The sequence below is a fragment of the Manduca sexta genome, chromosome 23 (assembly GCF_014839805.1).
Source record: "Manduca sexta isolate Smith_Timp_Sample1 chromosome 23, JHU_Msex_v1.0, whole genome shotgun sequence".
NCBI classification, from domain to species: domain Eukaryota; kingdom Metazoa; phylum Arthropoda; class Insecta; order Lepidoptera; family Sphingidae; genus Manduca; species Manduca sexta.
The window spans coordinates 2,734,583-2,748,537 of NC_051137.1; the positions used below are offsets into that span (position 1 = coordinate 2,734,583).

Sequence of the window (13,955 nt, forward strand, 5' to 3'; positions counted from 1 at the left end):
GTTTGTAGAGTGCTCTAAGTTATATATCATCACGCGATAACCAATAGGAGCGGAGCAGTAATGTCTAATCTCAGGAACTACCAGTATGAACTGAAAAAATCGTTTTGTGTTAGATAGCCCTTTATTTGTGGAGTGCTATGGGCTATATATCATCACGCTATGACCAATAGGAGTGGAGCAGTAATAGCTAATCTCAGGAACTACCGGTCCAAACTGAAAAAATCTTTTTGCGTTGGATAGCCCTTTGTTTGTAGAGTGCTCTAAGTTATATATCATCACGTGATAACCTATAGGAGCGGAGCAGTAATGTCTAATCTCAGGAACTACCAGTATGAACTGAAAAATTCGTTTTGTTTTGGATAGCCCTTTATTTGTGGAGTGCTATGGGCTATATATCATCACGCTATGACCAATAGGAGCAGAGCAGCAATGAAACATGTTGCAAAAACGGGGACAATTTATTAGTTTTGAGAGCTTCCGTTGCGTGCCCTGCGTAAACGGTTAAAGTTATGCAACAGTGATGTATGACGGGATTGTTCCTCTTAAAAGTTCTAAAAATATTATTATAAAACAAAGTCCCCACTGCATCAGTCTGCCTGAACGTGTTAAACTCAAAAACTACCCAACGCATTAAAGATGAAATATGGTATGAAGACAGTTTGAGACCCTGGGAAGAACATAGGCTCCCGGGAAACTACTACTTTTATAACGGAAAACTTTAGCCTGAAAAACTTTATAACGCGGGCGGAGCCGCGGGCAAAAGCTAGTATATTTGATAAAAGAAGTGACAATAAAGGTCCTGAATGTAAGTAAGCAGTAACCATATATATGAGTACTAGCTTTTGCCCGCGGCTCCGCCCGCGTTATCAAGTTTTTCAGGCTAAAGTTTCCCGTTATAAAAATAGTAGTTTCCCGGGAGCCTATGTTCTTCTCAGGGTCTCAAACTGTCTCCATACCAAATTTCATCTTAATACGTTGGGTAGTTTTTGAGTTTAATACGTTCAGACAGACAGATGCAGCGGGGGACTTTGTTTTATAATATATTTTTTAGAACTTTTTAAGTGAAACAATCCCGTCATACATCATTGTTGCATAACTTTAACCGTTTACGCAGCGCAGGCAACGGAAGCTCTCAAATCTAATAATTTACCCCATTTATGCAACATGTTTCATTACTGCTCCGCTCCTATTGGTCATAGCGTTATGATATATAGCCTATAGCACTCCAGGAACAAAGGGCTATCCAACACAAAAAGATTTTTTCAGTTCAAACCGGTAGTTCCTGAGATTAGCCATTACTGCTCCGCCCTATTGGTCATAGCGTGATGATATATAACTTATAGCGGTCCACAAATAAAGGCTACCAACACAAAACGATTTTTCAGTTGAAACCGGTAGTTCTTGAGATTAGCCATTACTGCTCCGCTCCTATTGGTCATAGCGTGTTGATATATAACTTTGAAAACTCCACAAACAAAGGACTATTCAACACAAAAAGAATTTTTCAGTTCGAATCGGTAGTTCCTGAGATTAGCCATTACTGCTCCGCTCCTATTGAATATAGCGTGATGATATATAGCCTATAGCACTCCACGAACAAAGGGCTATCCAACGCAAAAAGAATTTTTCGGTTTGGACCGGTAGTTTCTGAGATTAGCGCGTTCAAACAAACAAACAAACAAACAAACTCTTCAGCTTTATATAATAGTATAGATTACTTTTCAGGGATATAGTCATTAATCTTGCAGTGGCAAAAGGTGTTCTTCAAAAGGGAACCAAACAATATATCAGTACTAATATGCAAAAATGCAGTCTGCAAATTGTTCTAATGATAATAAGATCTTACATAAAGGAAAGTTGACAGGAATAGTGTTACATGGACCCTTTGCCACTGTAATTGTTATAATTAATTTGAAAGGTAGCACTTACCTAGATGAAACAAAGCAGGCACTAAACCTTTATATCACCAGATCATAGCAATGAAACATTCGTAGGAATAATTAAAACTATTATTTTTTTACAGATCCCACAAAATGCAACAGTAAAGGAACTCAAGAAAGCCATTGCTAGACACTTTGAAATCCATCAAAAAAGGACTAATAACAAAGTAAAAATATCTTGGCGGTATGTTTGGAGAACTTACAGTCTCTGCTATGACTGCCTGGAGCTAGAAGATAACAGTACCTTTATACAAGACTATGGAGTTACCAACCAAGTTATATTGCATTTTAAGAAAAAGAAGGGAAAGAAAAAATAGTTTTTAAGCTTGTTTAATTTTTATTTATTTTTGTAAAATATACATAAAACAATATTAACATAAATCTTGTATTTTAAAATTGCCCATCATATGTATTCAGTATCCTATTGGGATAAAAGTAAAATTATATTTACCCACTTTACAAAAGGCCACAGATTTTAACGAAATAAAGATATACTGATGATTCCAATAAATGATCCAGAGTGCTCTTTTTCAATCACTTGCTATATTTGAAATGTTGTTTTTGGAATGCTTACTAATAAAGTTATTTCCACTGGTTTATTCAATGAATCTGATTTAAGATTGTTTTTTGAAAACAACACTTTATAGTTAAGTGGGTAGATATTCCTTTACATTTCTATCAAAAGGCTAGAGAAACACATTTTAATTTGAGGCTACCTGATGTACAATAAAATAATTGTAATAGTGAATGATTTCAACTCCGCAGCAGGGCTATATTATTATGTAAAATAAAAATGTATTCTTTCCTACTATAATTCAAGGACATTTATAGTATTTTAAAAAAAACATGTACCTGAATGGTATTTCAAATAAATCTTAAAAGCTCTATGATATCTATATCTTTTTTTGTTTGCCAAGACATTATATTATACAGGCTGCTACACAAATTAAGGTTTCAATCAATTTCTGTTGCTACTTCAATTATGTTCCAACCTGCATATCACAGAAGTAATTTTTTATCATAATCTGTTCATAGTCCCAACAAATGAGAATCGAACAATAACTACACAATTCTTGCTTATTAATTGTAAAACATACACCCATTCTACTAACAACAAACATTATACGTAAAAAGGAATGAATAATGCCCAACAAGGTAAAAAAGAACGAAATTTAGATTGATTGTAATAAACTTTTCATTTTCGTTAAGGAAAGTAGTAAAACATATATTTTTACAGAGGCATATTAAAACTGAATGTTGCTCTATCTAGTTATTTCCTGGTGGTAGGATTATTTTTATGATAACAATCACTATAAAAAAGACGTATAACCTGCTACTGTGGCTCACATAAGTGTCGCATTCTGGCATCAACCAGGCTATATCCAGTTTTAATCTGGCCGGCAAAACTGTGTTGACTGAGGGGCAATTGTCTCCCGTCAGTAATCACTATCTTGAACCCCACTTTCTTACCATCAAGTTACTTTTCCGTGTCCATACAAAAAAGACATTACAAATTAGGTTTGGTTTTACTCATTGAGCTCTATTCACCCCCTTTGACGGTATTCATTGCTTATAATTTATAGCTGTTCAAAGTCGGGCTGCGGCGGCGGCTCCTGCGGTAGGGGTTCAAAGTCGCCGAGGCTGTAATGCGGCTCTTCATGTCTGGGCGTCGCGAGCGGTCTGTCGTACGCGTCCTTTAGTAGCTCTTGATCATGCTGGGGTGTGATAAAAAAATAATATTATTCTTTTAAGAATATATTGTTGTCTTAGGGAGTTAGAACATTGACTGCAGTGCCAAAATAATGAACTATCCACAAGTGCGGCATATGCAATATAATTTTCTTCAATACTATTTATATTTAGGCATATTATGACGATGACATTTATTTGCTATATTATTATGTTACCTGGTCACTCTGCAACACGGATGGCGGTGCCAAGTCGTCCAATGACAGCTGAGTGTTGAGCACGGACGGCGGCGCGTAGTCAGCTATAGCTGGCACGCTCTCTACCGGCTACAAAATAAAAACAAAATAAGTCTTGTTTTATTTACATTATAGGAACACTATTATAAATCGATATTTTCAATCTATCCCGAAAACGTAGCAATCAAAATCAAGTTTTTTTTAACTTGTTTACAAATTTCTTATTTTGATTGGTTCATCATAATCGAGATCGGATTAAAGATTAAGATTGAGATCGTTAATTGAAAACGGCCGTAGATGTCACATAAATATTCGAAAAATTTGCTAATATATATTTTGAAAAAAGTTGATTGGAAAGATATATATTTTAAATAAAAAAAAGTATAAGTATACAATGTCAGTAACTGACTTTTCGGACGACCAACAAACACCTAAGTCCACCTCATGACCATAAAGGTGCAATCTTCCAAATGTTGGCAAAAAAATATAATAAGCCGCGATAAAATCAGAGAACTAGTATTCCCGTAATTATAAGAACTAATTATGGAAAGATAAAGTCCATGGCTCAATATCGTCATTTGCATAATTTCAAACTTACCGCTTCCGGTGGCGCGGTTTCTTCAACGGGTTTACCGTTGGTGATCTCTTCGGCAGACCGCACAGTGTTGGCGCGCGCCTCTTCCTCCGAACTGTAGGCGGTCTTGTGCTCGCATGACAGCAAATGGGTCAGCATATCAGTACCTGTGAATGCACATTTACATTTCTATATTGTAATTTAAAAAGCTTGCGGCGTTGAAGACTAATAAAATAGTTAATTTAAATTCGGGTCCCTATTATCATGAATACGCGTTTTTTTTAAAAAACAAATATGAATCTTATCAATTCTTATAGAACAATGTGCTATTTAGAGCAGTTAGCTATCCAGCCAGTATCCACAACTACGAAAGAGTCATTAATAATTATGGAAAATAATCTAGTGTTAATGTGTCACAAGTGTATAAAAAGTAATAAGAGGCAAGATGCTTTACTGACCGACGAGCGTGTTGTACCCGCAGACGCAGTAGGAGCGCGCAGGCGCACGTCTCGGCGCGTCCTCGAGCGAGTGCGGGCCCGCGCAGTACGCGCCGTGCTGCAGCTGTGCGCGGTAGCACGACGTCACGAACGGACACTTCGAACACTTCGTGCGACCGCTGCAATACACGTTACATTTACACTATAAGCAAACGCTGCACAGTGCTATAGATTAAGTGTAAAGAACATTTAAGCGCCTGTAGTGCGCATATAAAGTTTAAAGTAAGTACACAAGTCGGATTTCAAAATTACAAATAAATTATACGGTTGATATAGTGGTTCGAATATTGTGGCAATTTTTTGTAACAACATGTATATTACACTAACAAATTTTGAACTAATTTAAAAATACTTTCCAATGCCCCGCTATAGTGGTAACCTAAAAAACTAGACTATACTTTATCTGTTACTACTGTTTATTACACTAGCTCATATTTACAGACACAATACTCACAGGAAATGTTGATCGTTGTCCAGCGGTCCATCGCACTCCCTACACAGCATACCTTCGGGTAGAACCAGAGTGACATTCTCATAAGTCTCGGTGATCGTGTGATTCGCGCAATCCTTTACCGGCGGACGGGCCTTATTCTGAAAGAGTGATATAATTTATTTGTAAATTGTTAGGACTCTATTACAAAGTATTATGTTGTATTGTTATACGCATTTACCTTCGGTTTGGTAATCAAGTGTTCTTCAGAACATAGCGGCAATGCTTCAGGAACAGTCACATGGTCTCGCACTTGATGCTCCTTCAGTCGACCTACAATCAAAAACTCCTTTGAGGTCTGTTTTTTTTAGTGCTTGTTACAATTTTATAATATCTATAATATCACCACCAATATTATGGCATGGTAAAATGGACCAAAGAAAATAAACACTTGTCCAGCTTTGAAAGTAATGCATAATATCAGTAGAATATTAAGTATCTGATGTCAGATATCAGCTATCAATATCCCAACACTAACTAAGATGTTGAAAACACAGTCCCAGTTCTTAAATTGTATGCCAGCTATATAATATCAATATAATGTAAGCTCACTGACCGAGGTACACGAATTTGAGCACGCATCTGGTGCAGCGCACGTCGAGCTTATCTCGGTGCGCCTTTAAGTGTTCGATGAACAACAACACGTTCGCAGTCAGCTCGTGCCCGTCCGCGTACACGATCACCGTCTAGGAAATGTAACGTTGGTGAAATAGGATTTTTGGAAACTATATGAAATTAAAATAAAGTTATGGCACTCAGTTGGGATAAATATTGTTCTACCGTGAGAACAGATTTATAGATTTGATATTTGTATGTGGTTTTTTGTTTATATCAGAGTGGTGAGTGCAGTGTCATGCAGTGTATTTTAATCGAAATTTCAGGTGGGGTGTCTTATGTTTATGGACCGACGTGACCTGATGTTTAGGGTAGCTGTTTGCTCATCGCGTCGTCAAGTTGTAAAAGTGCGGATACCATGAGACACAGTGGGCAGAACAGCGTGTCCTGCTGCCGATGGTGTTGTCGGTAGTGGTCGAGCAGGGCGCGGTGCGAGGAGGCGCGATGCCCGCATGCGCACGCGTACGGCAGCTCCAGCGGCGCGTGCGAACGCTGCATGTGCGACGCCAGCGTCAACACCGCCGCGAAACGCATCTGCATCACACATGAATGAATGAATAAATCCCTCCTAGCCGAATTTCGACTATGGCCGCCAATCTCAATCGAGATCAACCAGTTACGCAGGAAATATTGTAGTTCACAAGTGTGTGCGCAATACACAGGTAAACACAATTAAAATAAATGAAACTATATATTTTGTAGACACTACCTGATTCAATTGACTGATAGCTCAATTAACTACCATGAGTGTGTTGTACATTTTAAATTAATAATACAACTTTTTTTTAGCTGTACATATAAACTACTTTGGTATTGTAAATAGGGCATATTAGAATATAACCATAATGTTAAAATATATAAATTTGTAAGCAAGCTAAAAAGGACATAAAATGCTTCCTTTTCTGTTAAATTAGTTTTAGAATACAATGAGACTGGCATAATCTTGTAGATTAAAAGCCTCTAAGCTTATTAATTAAATAAAGATTTAAAAAAAAAAGAATCACACCTCACAAATAAGACACGCGTAAGTGAACAGCTCCGGTGACTTAGTATCAGCCGGATGGTTCTGCTTGAGATGCTGCACGAGGTCCTCATCTGTGGCACAGCGCGCGAGACAATACACACATTGCGGCGCGTCGTCACTCGCGCCGGCCGGGGGAGGCATCACGTGCTTGTAGATGTGCAACATCAGTTCTATGTTCTCATTGAACTCCATGTTGCAGATTGGACACTGGAGAGAACAATATCAAATGGTGAATTAATGAACGAAAATTAAATGTATAATGTATGTTATTAATGATTTATAAATTGGTACAAAAGTAATGTGAGTGTTGTATATATATTTATTATAATTATTTTTGGATTATTTAGGTTATCGCTAAAAGCACAGCCCTAGATGATACAGTAGCCGCTAATGGCAAACTATACACCGTTCAAAAATTGAATTAATGTCTTGCAAAGTAGCCTCTAACTAGTCTTTAATGAACCCAACAACACCAACCTGAACAGCAATAGCCATCTTGCCCTTAGTATCTTCACCCTCCACTTGTCCAAAGTAGTATTTCTCCATGGAGACCGTTTCATCTGGCTTGACCTCCTTTTTGATGTTCTTGAGCGGTATATCGTCCAAGTCGTCGTCGACATAGGTGCGCGGCTGCTTGCGTCGGCCGCGCGTCGTTGGCTCCTTCTCTTCTTTTTCTTTCGTCTTGTCTTGTTCTTGCTTGATCTTAGCCCGACGTTGGGCCAGCGGAATCTGTAATGGTGTTTAACAGTGTTACTGTATAATAATTTAAGTACTGCAGTGTGCACTGATGACATTCATTCAAAACAAACAAACTCTTATTTTTTTTGCGTGTTTGTTGGTTTATCCTAACATTCAATAACAGAGTAAAGATCAATATAATTTTTGCATAGGATGAGTGAATGGGCCAGTAGAGTAATGCCCTGGGCAAATTTTATCATAATAATTATCAGAAATATGTTTTGTTCAGAGGCCTTCAAGCTTCAGACTTCATCCTATATCTCTCTGCTTGTTTCTCAAGCAAAACCTCATTTCTAGTAATAATTTTAATTCTGATACCTCTTCTTCATCGTCGTCGTCGACATACAGCGTCTTCTCCTTCTTTCTTTTCTTGGGCGGTGGTGAGGGCGACGGCTCCTTCTTCTTGCGCCCGCGCTTGCTTCTCGGCGGCTCCGGTTCCGGTTCCTCCACTTTATCCTTTTTCTAGGTAGCAAACATATATATTTATTGTTTTAATTATTATTTATAAATAATTTTAGAATATAATTAATTATAAGTATACTTATTCACCTTTCCAGAAGGATACTTCCAGTTCTTGAACGGATTGGCCGCGATCTTGTTCAATCGAACTGTGATCACATCCTTGCTTTCCAGTTTGGTCTGCTCTGAGATGTGACAGACAATATTGTCGAACGCTTGGCCTGGAGATATGCCGTACCTGTTATAATCAATATCGTCATTAAATGCCTCGTTGCGCTTGCGCAAGAACTTCCTGGTGTGTTTAAATTAGTGGCGATATATCAATAATTCCATATACATGTGACTCGCGATCCTGCAGGCTTCGAAATTAGCAGGTCAACTGAGCGTGATTATTTACACTGTACTTACATTGTTGGTTGCAGAAACTACTTTAGCATATTTTCTTGCTAATCTAAACCTTGCTTTAGGGACAAAAACTGAAGTCGTAACTTATTTGCAAAACAATAACATTGATCATGTAATAAATTTTAAATTTGTCGTTGAGAACCTATCCAACTGTTAAGATTAACTAGACAAAACTTCTCACCTTTCCCTCCAAACCAGTTCATCAAGAAACTGCTGTATAATTTGCCGCGAGAGTAGAGACAATGTATTCTGGAACATTCTCGGAACAATCCTTCTTAAATACTCCATAATGTTGGCATTACTGTTCCTGGCATTGGAGTCTGAATGTGTAGACGATTGATGGACAGTCTTAAAGCCCATAGAGACAAGGGTTCCCTTGTCTACAGTCAAGTCTGTGAGGATTACTGATGATGGATGGACCCAGGCTGTGAGGGGCTCGAGGATCTTTTGGAACCTTTTTTTGTAATTCTTCTCGTGTTCTGCGAGTGGTTCGACTGCTCGGAGACGAATCTGTTAATGTATTGTAGAACTGTTGGTTGTATTATGTTAACACAAATTTTACCTTTCTACTTCTCGGAACTTTTTGGTCAAAGATGTATCTTATTCCAATTAACTTAACAAATTACTTAGGCTTGAAGCTAGTCACAAGCTATAGTTCAGACCCGATTAATCATCTTGCATATAATAAAAAAAGTAATTTTCATGGAAACAACAAAGAAAACAACTTACCAATTTCTCTACAGGATCCAAGACGCCCAACACTTCGACCTTCACCTGCCTCTGTGTCCCATCATGGCTCGTGGTACCCAGGGATATTACACCAACCTCCACTTTCCTATTAGAACCACCTAGCAAACCCATGTGCTGGTGGATGGCTGAGGTACAAATAGCTCTTAGCCACGTAAATAGCCCTTTCACATACAAATTGTCCACTTTGACCCATTGGACTACATTCTGTACGTTTGTTTGGCACGCCCAGTGGTAGATGAGTTTTAGAAGCACGCTGGGGGGGAATGTCGCCCCTTCGAATATGGAACTTGAGTACACAGAGACGAATCTAGTGGGACAGCACTCGGATATCCAAACGTAACCGCCGGAGTATGGGAATTTCGATACATCTGAGTACATACCTGTAATAAAAACAATAAAAATATTTAGCACCAGAAATATCTGCTTGTACTAATACTTAGTTTTCTGTCCAATGAAAAGTGCTTACCAAATACAAATCGAACTAAAGAAAGGTGTAGTTGTGTGGTCAATGAATATTATATTCTTTTTTAAGATATGAAAATTTTATGAAAATAATGCCTGCTTCATAACAAATAAGAATAATAATCAATTTTAGCAAGTGAAATTTGAGTAACAAAGGATGAGGCCTAAAGTATTTCTACAAACACGCCTCACCAAGTTTCAGTTTATTCCCGGCGTGCACAGCGCACCACTGCTCGGACCGCACCAACCCTTGCTGTATGAGCCACTCGGTGAACTTCATGGGCGTATGCATGAGTACTGACTTCACCTTGCTGTCGAGAGCCGAGCGGTCCGAGGGCGGCGCGGCGTCCTTGGCGCGCAGGTACGGACGCGCCACCACCACCAGTGATGGGAATGTTTTGCCTATAAAAAAAGAGATGTTATCATAGATTATGTTTTTTGTTGGGATTTGTAATTTTTACTTAAAATTTTGGTAAATTTTATGAATATTTTTTAATCAAAATCCTGGGTATGTTTTAATTTGTAAATTTTATAAAGTTTACAATATGGTTTCCTTTCTTTCACCTATATAAAACAAGTAATATTCATAGCCTTTGTTTTGTCAAAATTCTATTTCTTTTTAGTTACTTGATTATGAGTATAAGTAAAATGTTTACCTTGCAATTTATTGAAGGACACTTCACGTGAATCGGCCACATTCTTATTGCCATCTTCTTTAGTAAGATCCACAATAGCTGTAGTTTTAGTGGCACTGCCAGTGAGCAGACCACCAATTGCAGTCGCCTCGGAAGGTCGAATGTTTGTGACCACACTGTGCACATCTGAAATTAAACCAATTATTTAACATGAAGGCTCATCAGAAATTGTATGTTATAATAAAAGCTGTGATTTTTTTTATACAGACACAACAAAGTGACCCCACTACACCTGATAGTAAGAGGAGTGGGGACCAATAGGATATTGACTGATGAAAGATGATTACCCCTCAGTAGTCAACATAATTATGCTGGCTATTGATTTGTATGAAAAGTGTCATACATTATGTGATTACATTTTGGGAGGTCTTACGTCAAATAAGTACTATAAAATGTACTAACGACGCGCCCCGGCTTCGCACGGGTGCAATGCTGATACTAAATACATTACAGAAAAACTGTGAATGTTGTATATAAAAACATAGCAGCCCACTCTGGCTTCGCACGGGTATAACATAACGAAATAACAGTATTTCTCCACTATTTAATGGATGTTATTATACATATAAACCTTCCTCTTGAATCACTCTATCTATTAAAAAAAACCGCATCAAAATCCGTTGCGTAGTTTTAAAGATTTAAGCATACAAATGGACATAGGGACAGAGAAAGAGACTTTGTTTTATACTATGTAGTGATTTTGAATTATTCACCAATCTTTGATAGCCAGCACACAACAAACACAGGATTCATTTACAAATGCTGCTTGAAATATAATAATAAATATAGGACCTATTGCCACACTCACTTGATGGTGCCAATGTTTTATCTTTAGTCTTAGTTGATTCTTTATCCTTTTCTCTGTCTTTCTCTTTCTCCTTATACTTTTCTTTGTCTTTCTTCTTCTTTTTAGGTTTCTGTTCTGGTGATTTGGCCCTCTCTGGGGATGGAGAGTAGTCGCGGTCTTCCTCGCGCTGCTTCCTAGGGCGACCTATGGGAATGAATTTTAAAAACAATATCATTAATGGGTCCAGATAGTCTGCATCATAAAGCTTTAGCCGTTTGAAGTTAGTAACAAGTAACAACCAGAAAAATGTATGTAAACTACAGTTTACAATATATGCATTCATCTAGGTACACCTGGATTGGTGACTTGCAATAGTTACAATTAATAAAGATAATTAATAATTAATTTTATCTGACCAAATTATTATTATTTATTATCAGGCAGGCAGTTCGTTTAATTGGTACGCCTGCAATTCTTGATTCTGGTTTTACTTCCCAACAAAATATTTGTATACATACATACAAAATGCAAACATATAAATTATTTATTTTATCTTAATATACCTCTTTTATTAGGTCTTTCTTTTGATATGGAAAGTGAGCGTGATCTAGATCTAATGATATCTGCACTCTGACGCTCTAAATCTTTTAATACTGGTTGTCTGGAAACAAAATGAGCAATATTAAGAATACCAGGAGAAAAACACATAATATTGATGCATTGTTCATTTTTTTTTTATACTGCCATATTATAAAACTTTATATAAAATGGAACAGGCCTGGATGAGATAGATGACCAACTTATTTTAGGAACATTGTCTAATCCAAATTGTTACGCACTAGGTCGACTTTTAATTTTACAATTATACCATTAGCAACCTTCCAACAAGCTTCAAAAGAAGTAAAATTCAACATTTTGTGATTTTTTTTTTCTACATTACAAGCTACACAATTTGTCATATTTACTCACTTGCCAAGTAGTTGGTAAGCCGTAAACTGGTCACCGTTATATACGATCTCACCGCCGGTGTTCTTTACCATCTCGTCAAGTTTGTTTTGGATGCTTTTGTATTCCTCGTCAGCATTTTTGTAGGCCTGCAGTTGCACCTCTGACAATTCCTCCTCCCAACATTCCAGCTCCAAAGTAGGAACATCAGGCCCAAAATATGATCTCTTGTACAGATCGGCCTCAATAATCTCCGCTTGTGGAGGCACCACTTCCTATAACAACAAAATCAAAGTTTATTGGCTATTTCCAAAATAAGTAAGCCACTTACGTGTAATTGTGTCACCTCTATATCTGTTTTAGGTTTCTTCAACTTCATGCTGAAGGATTTTTTGTAACACTTTACTTAGATTTGGATGAATCCATTAAGAACAACAAACTCGGTACAAAAACAACGCGCAGCAGTTCCGCCATGATTTTTTTTTTTTGGTTTGATTTACTCCTTAAGGAGAAGGCAAAGGCTCTTAGCCATACAGCCTGTTCCGCCATGAAACAAATTCTGGCATAAAACTATAGAGTAATCACAATTTTTTTTTCTAGAGGACTATACTCTATGATCAGCCTTTGCCTTCTCCTTAAGGAGTAAATCAAACCAAAAAAAAAAAAAACTCTATGATCATTCAAGTGTAAACACAGCTTAAAAAATATTTTTATATTTTAACTAGCTGACCCGGCAGACTTCATACTACCTCATGGATAAATAAAAGACCTAATCTTTTGTATAAAATGATTTTAAAACAAACAAATCGAATCCGTATTTAATAAAAAAGCATTTATTGAATAAATAATTTAGCCTATCTCCTACATTGTCACTCACTAAAGAACGCAATTCTGACATAGCAATACGACTATTTTCTTGATCTGTCTGTCTCTGGTCATCAGCGCGGTTAGCTCGTGAGGTAGCTCTTCGCACATTTGATTGACTACGACGACCTAAGTCAGGTCGTCTTCTCCTCGGCATCGTAAATTGTAATTAATCAAAGTGAGAAAATTTCCCGCTCATTTAGCAGTAAAGTGTCACTATCACAAAAAGAGCACATTACTTGGAATGTCACTATCACAAAGGATCACCAAAGTAAAGAAAGTTCTCGCGCACGTAACCACAAAGATAGATATAATATCGTAATAATACTTTTTTCCGTGCTCTGAAATGCGACAGGATGGATTGTCAAATCTAATGTCAAATATTATGATTGCGTTCAGAAATTTAACTTAAGATTTATAATTTAATTTGTGACAAAACTTAAGATTTATCTTTCGATTTCTATATAGTCTTATTAAAAAAATAATCGTACAGACTCGTTTAACAACTGAAGTTAGCTAAAATTGAGTTTCTCGAAGCCGACCACTATTTATGTACTATGTATTTTGAGACTGCAATTTTGTCGCGTTCGCGATTCACTTTCACTTTTGTTGAGTTTCAGAACGCGATATTAGATCCTCCAACGCGCACGCGAATTTGAACTTTATGCAGCGGTAATAAATTACAAATTGACTCTCCATTTTATTTAGAAAACGTTTGTATGGGAAATAGAAAAATGCTGCTTTGAGGATTTTCCCGGCAATTCGAATTTTTCTCACCTTTTAAA

The 13,955-nt window shown here is 37.2% G+C and overlaps 1 protein-coding gene across 2 annotated transcripts; it reads right to left on the reverse strand.

Moving 5' to 3' along the window:
• Positions 1–2,321: 2,321 nt before the first annotated feature.
• LOC115443319 lies at positions 2,322–13,496 on the reverse strand. Of its 2 annotated transcripts, none has more exons than XM_037441962.1 (20): positions 13,184–13,496; positions 12,331–12,581; positions 11,925–12,022; positions 11,383–11,565; positions 10,536–10,700; positions 10,072–10,281; positions 9,397–9,797; positions 8,849–9,177; positions 8,353–8,500; positions 8,122–8,265; positions 7,543–7,794; positions 7,048–7,272; positions 6,399–6,575; positions 5,983–6,112; positions 5,608–5,699; positions 5,391–5,527; positions 4,898–5,055; positions 4,464–4,606; positions 3,848–3,955; positions 2,322–3,655 (listed from the first exon to the last, which is right to left on the reverse strand). In XM_037441962.1, exons 1-20 carry the CDS (start codon positions 13,325–13,327, stop codon positions 3,518–3,520), a joined length of 3,633 nt encoding a protein of 1,210 aa, XP_037297859.1. In that variant the 5' UTR covers positions 13,328–13,496; the 3' UTR covers positions 2,322–3,517. The 2 variants fall into 2 exon arrangements, with proteins under 2 accessions (XP_037297859.1, XP_030024540.2); XM_030168680.2 differs by lacking the exon at positions 13,184–13,496 and adding an exon at positions 12,653–12,898.
• Positions 13,497–13,955: the final 459 nt, after the last annotated feature.

Bases quoted from the DNA above. Each gene is read 5' to 3' on its own strand.
- LOC115443319 (XM_037441962.1), bottom strand. From the start codon at position 13,327: ATGCCGAGGAGAAGACGACCTGACTTAGGTCGTCGTAGTCAATCAAAT. The intron at 8,266-8,352 runs GTGAATAAGTAT...TTTGCTACCTAG, and splicing joins GGAAGTATCCTTCTGGAAAG to AAAAAGGATAAAGTGGAGGA. The intron at 6,113-6,398 runs GTATCCGCACTT...TACATTTCCTAG, and splicing joins TCTGCCCACTGTGTCTCATG to ACGGTGATCGTGTACGCGGA.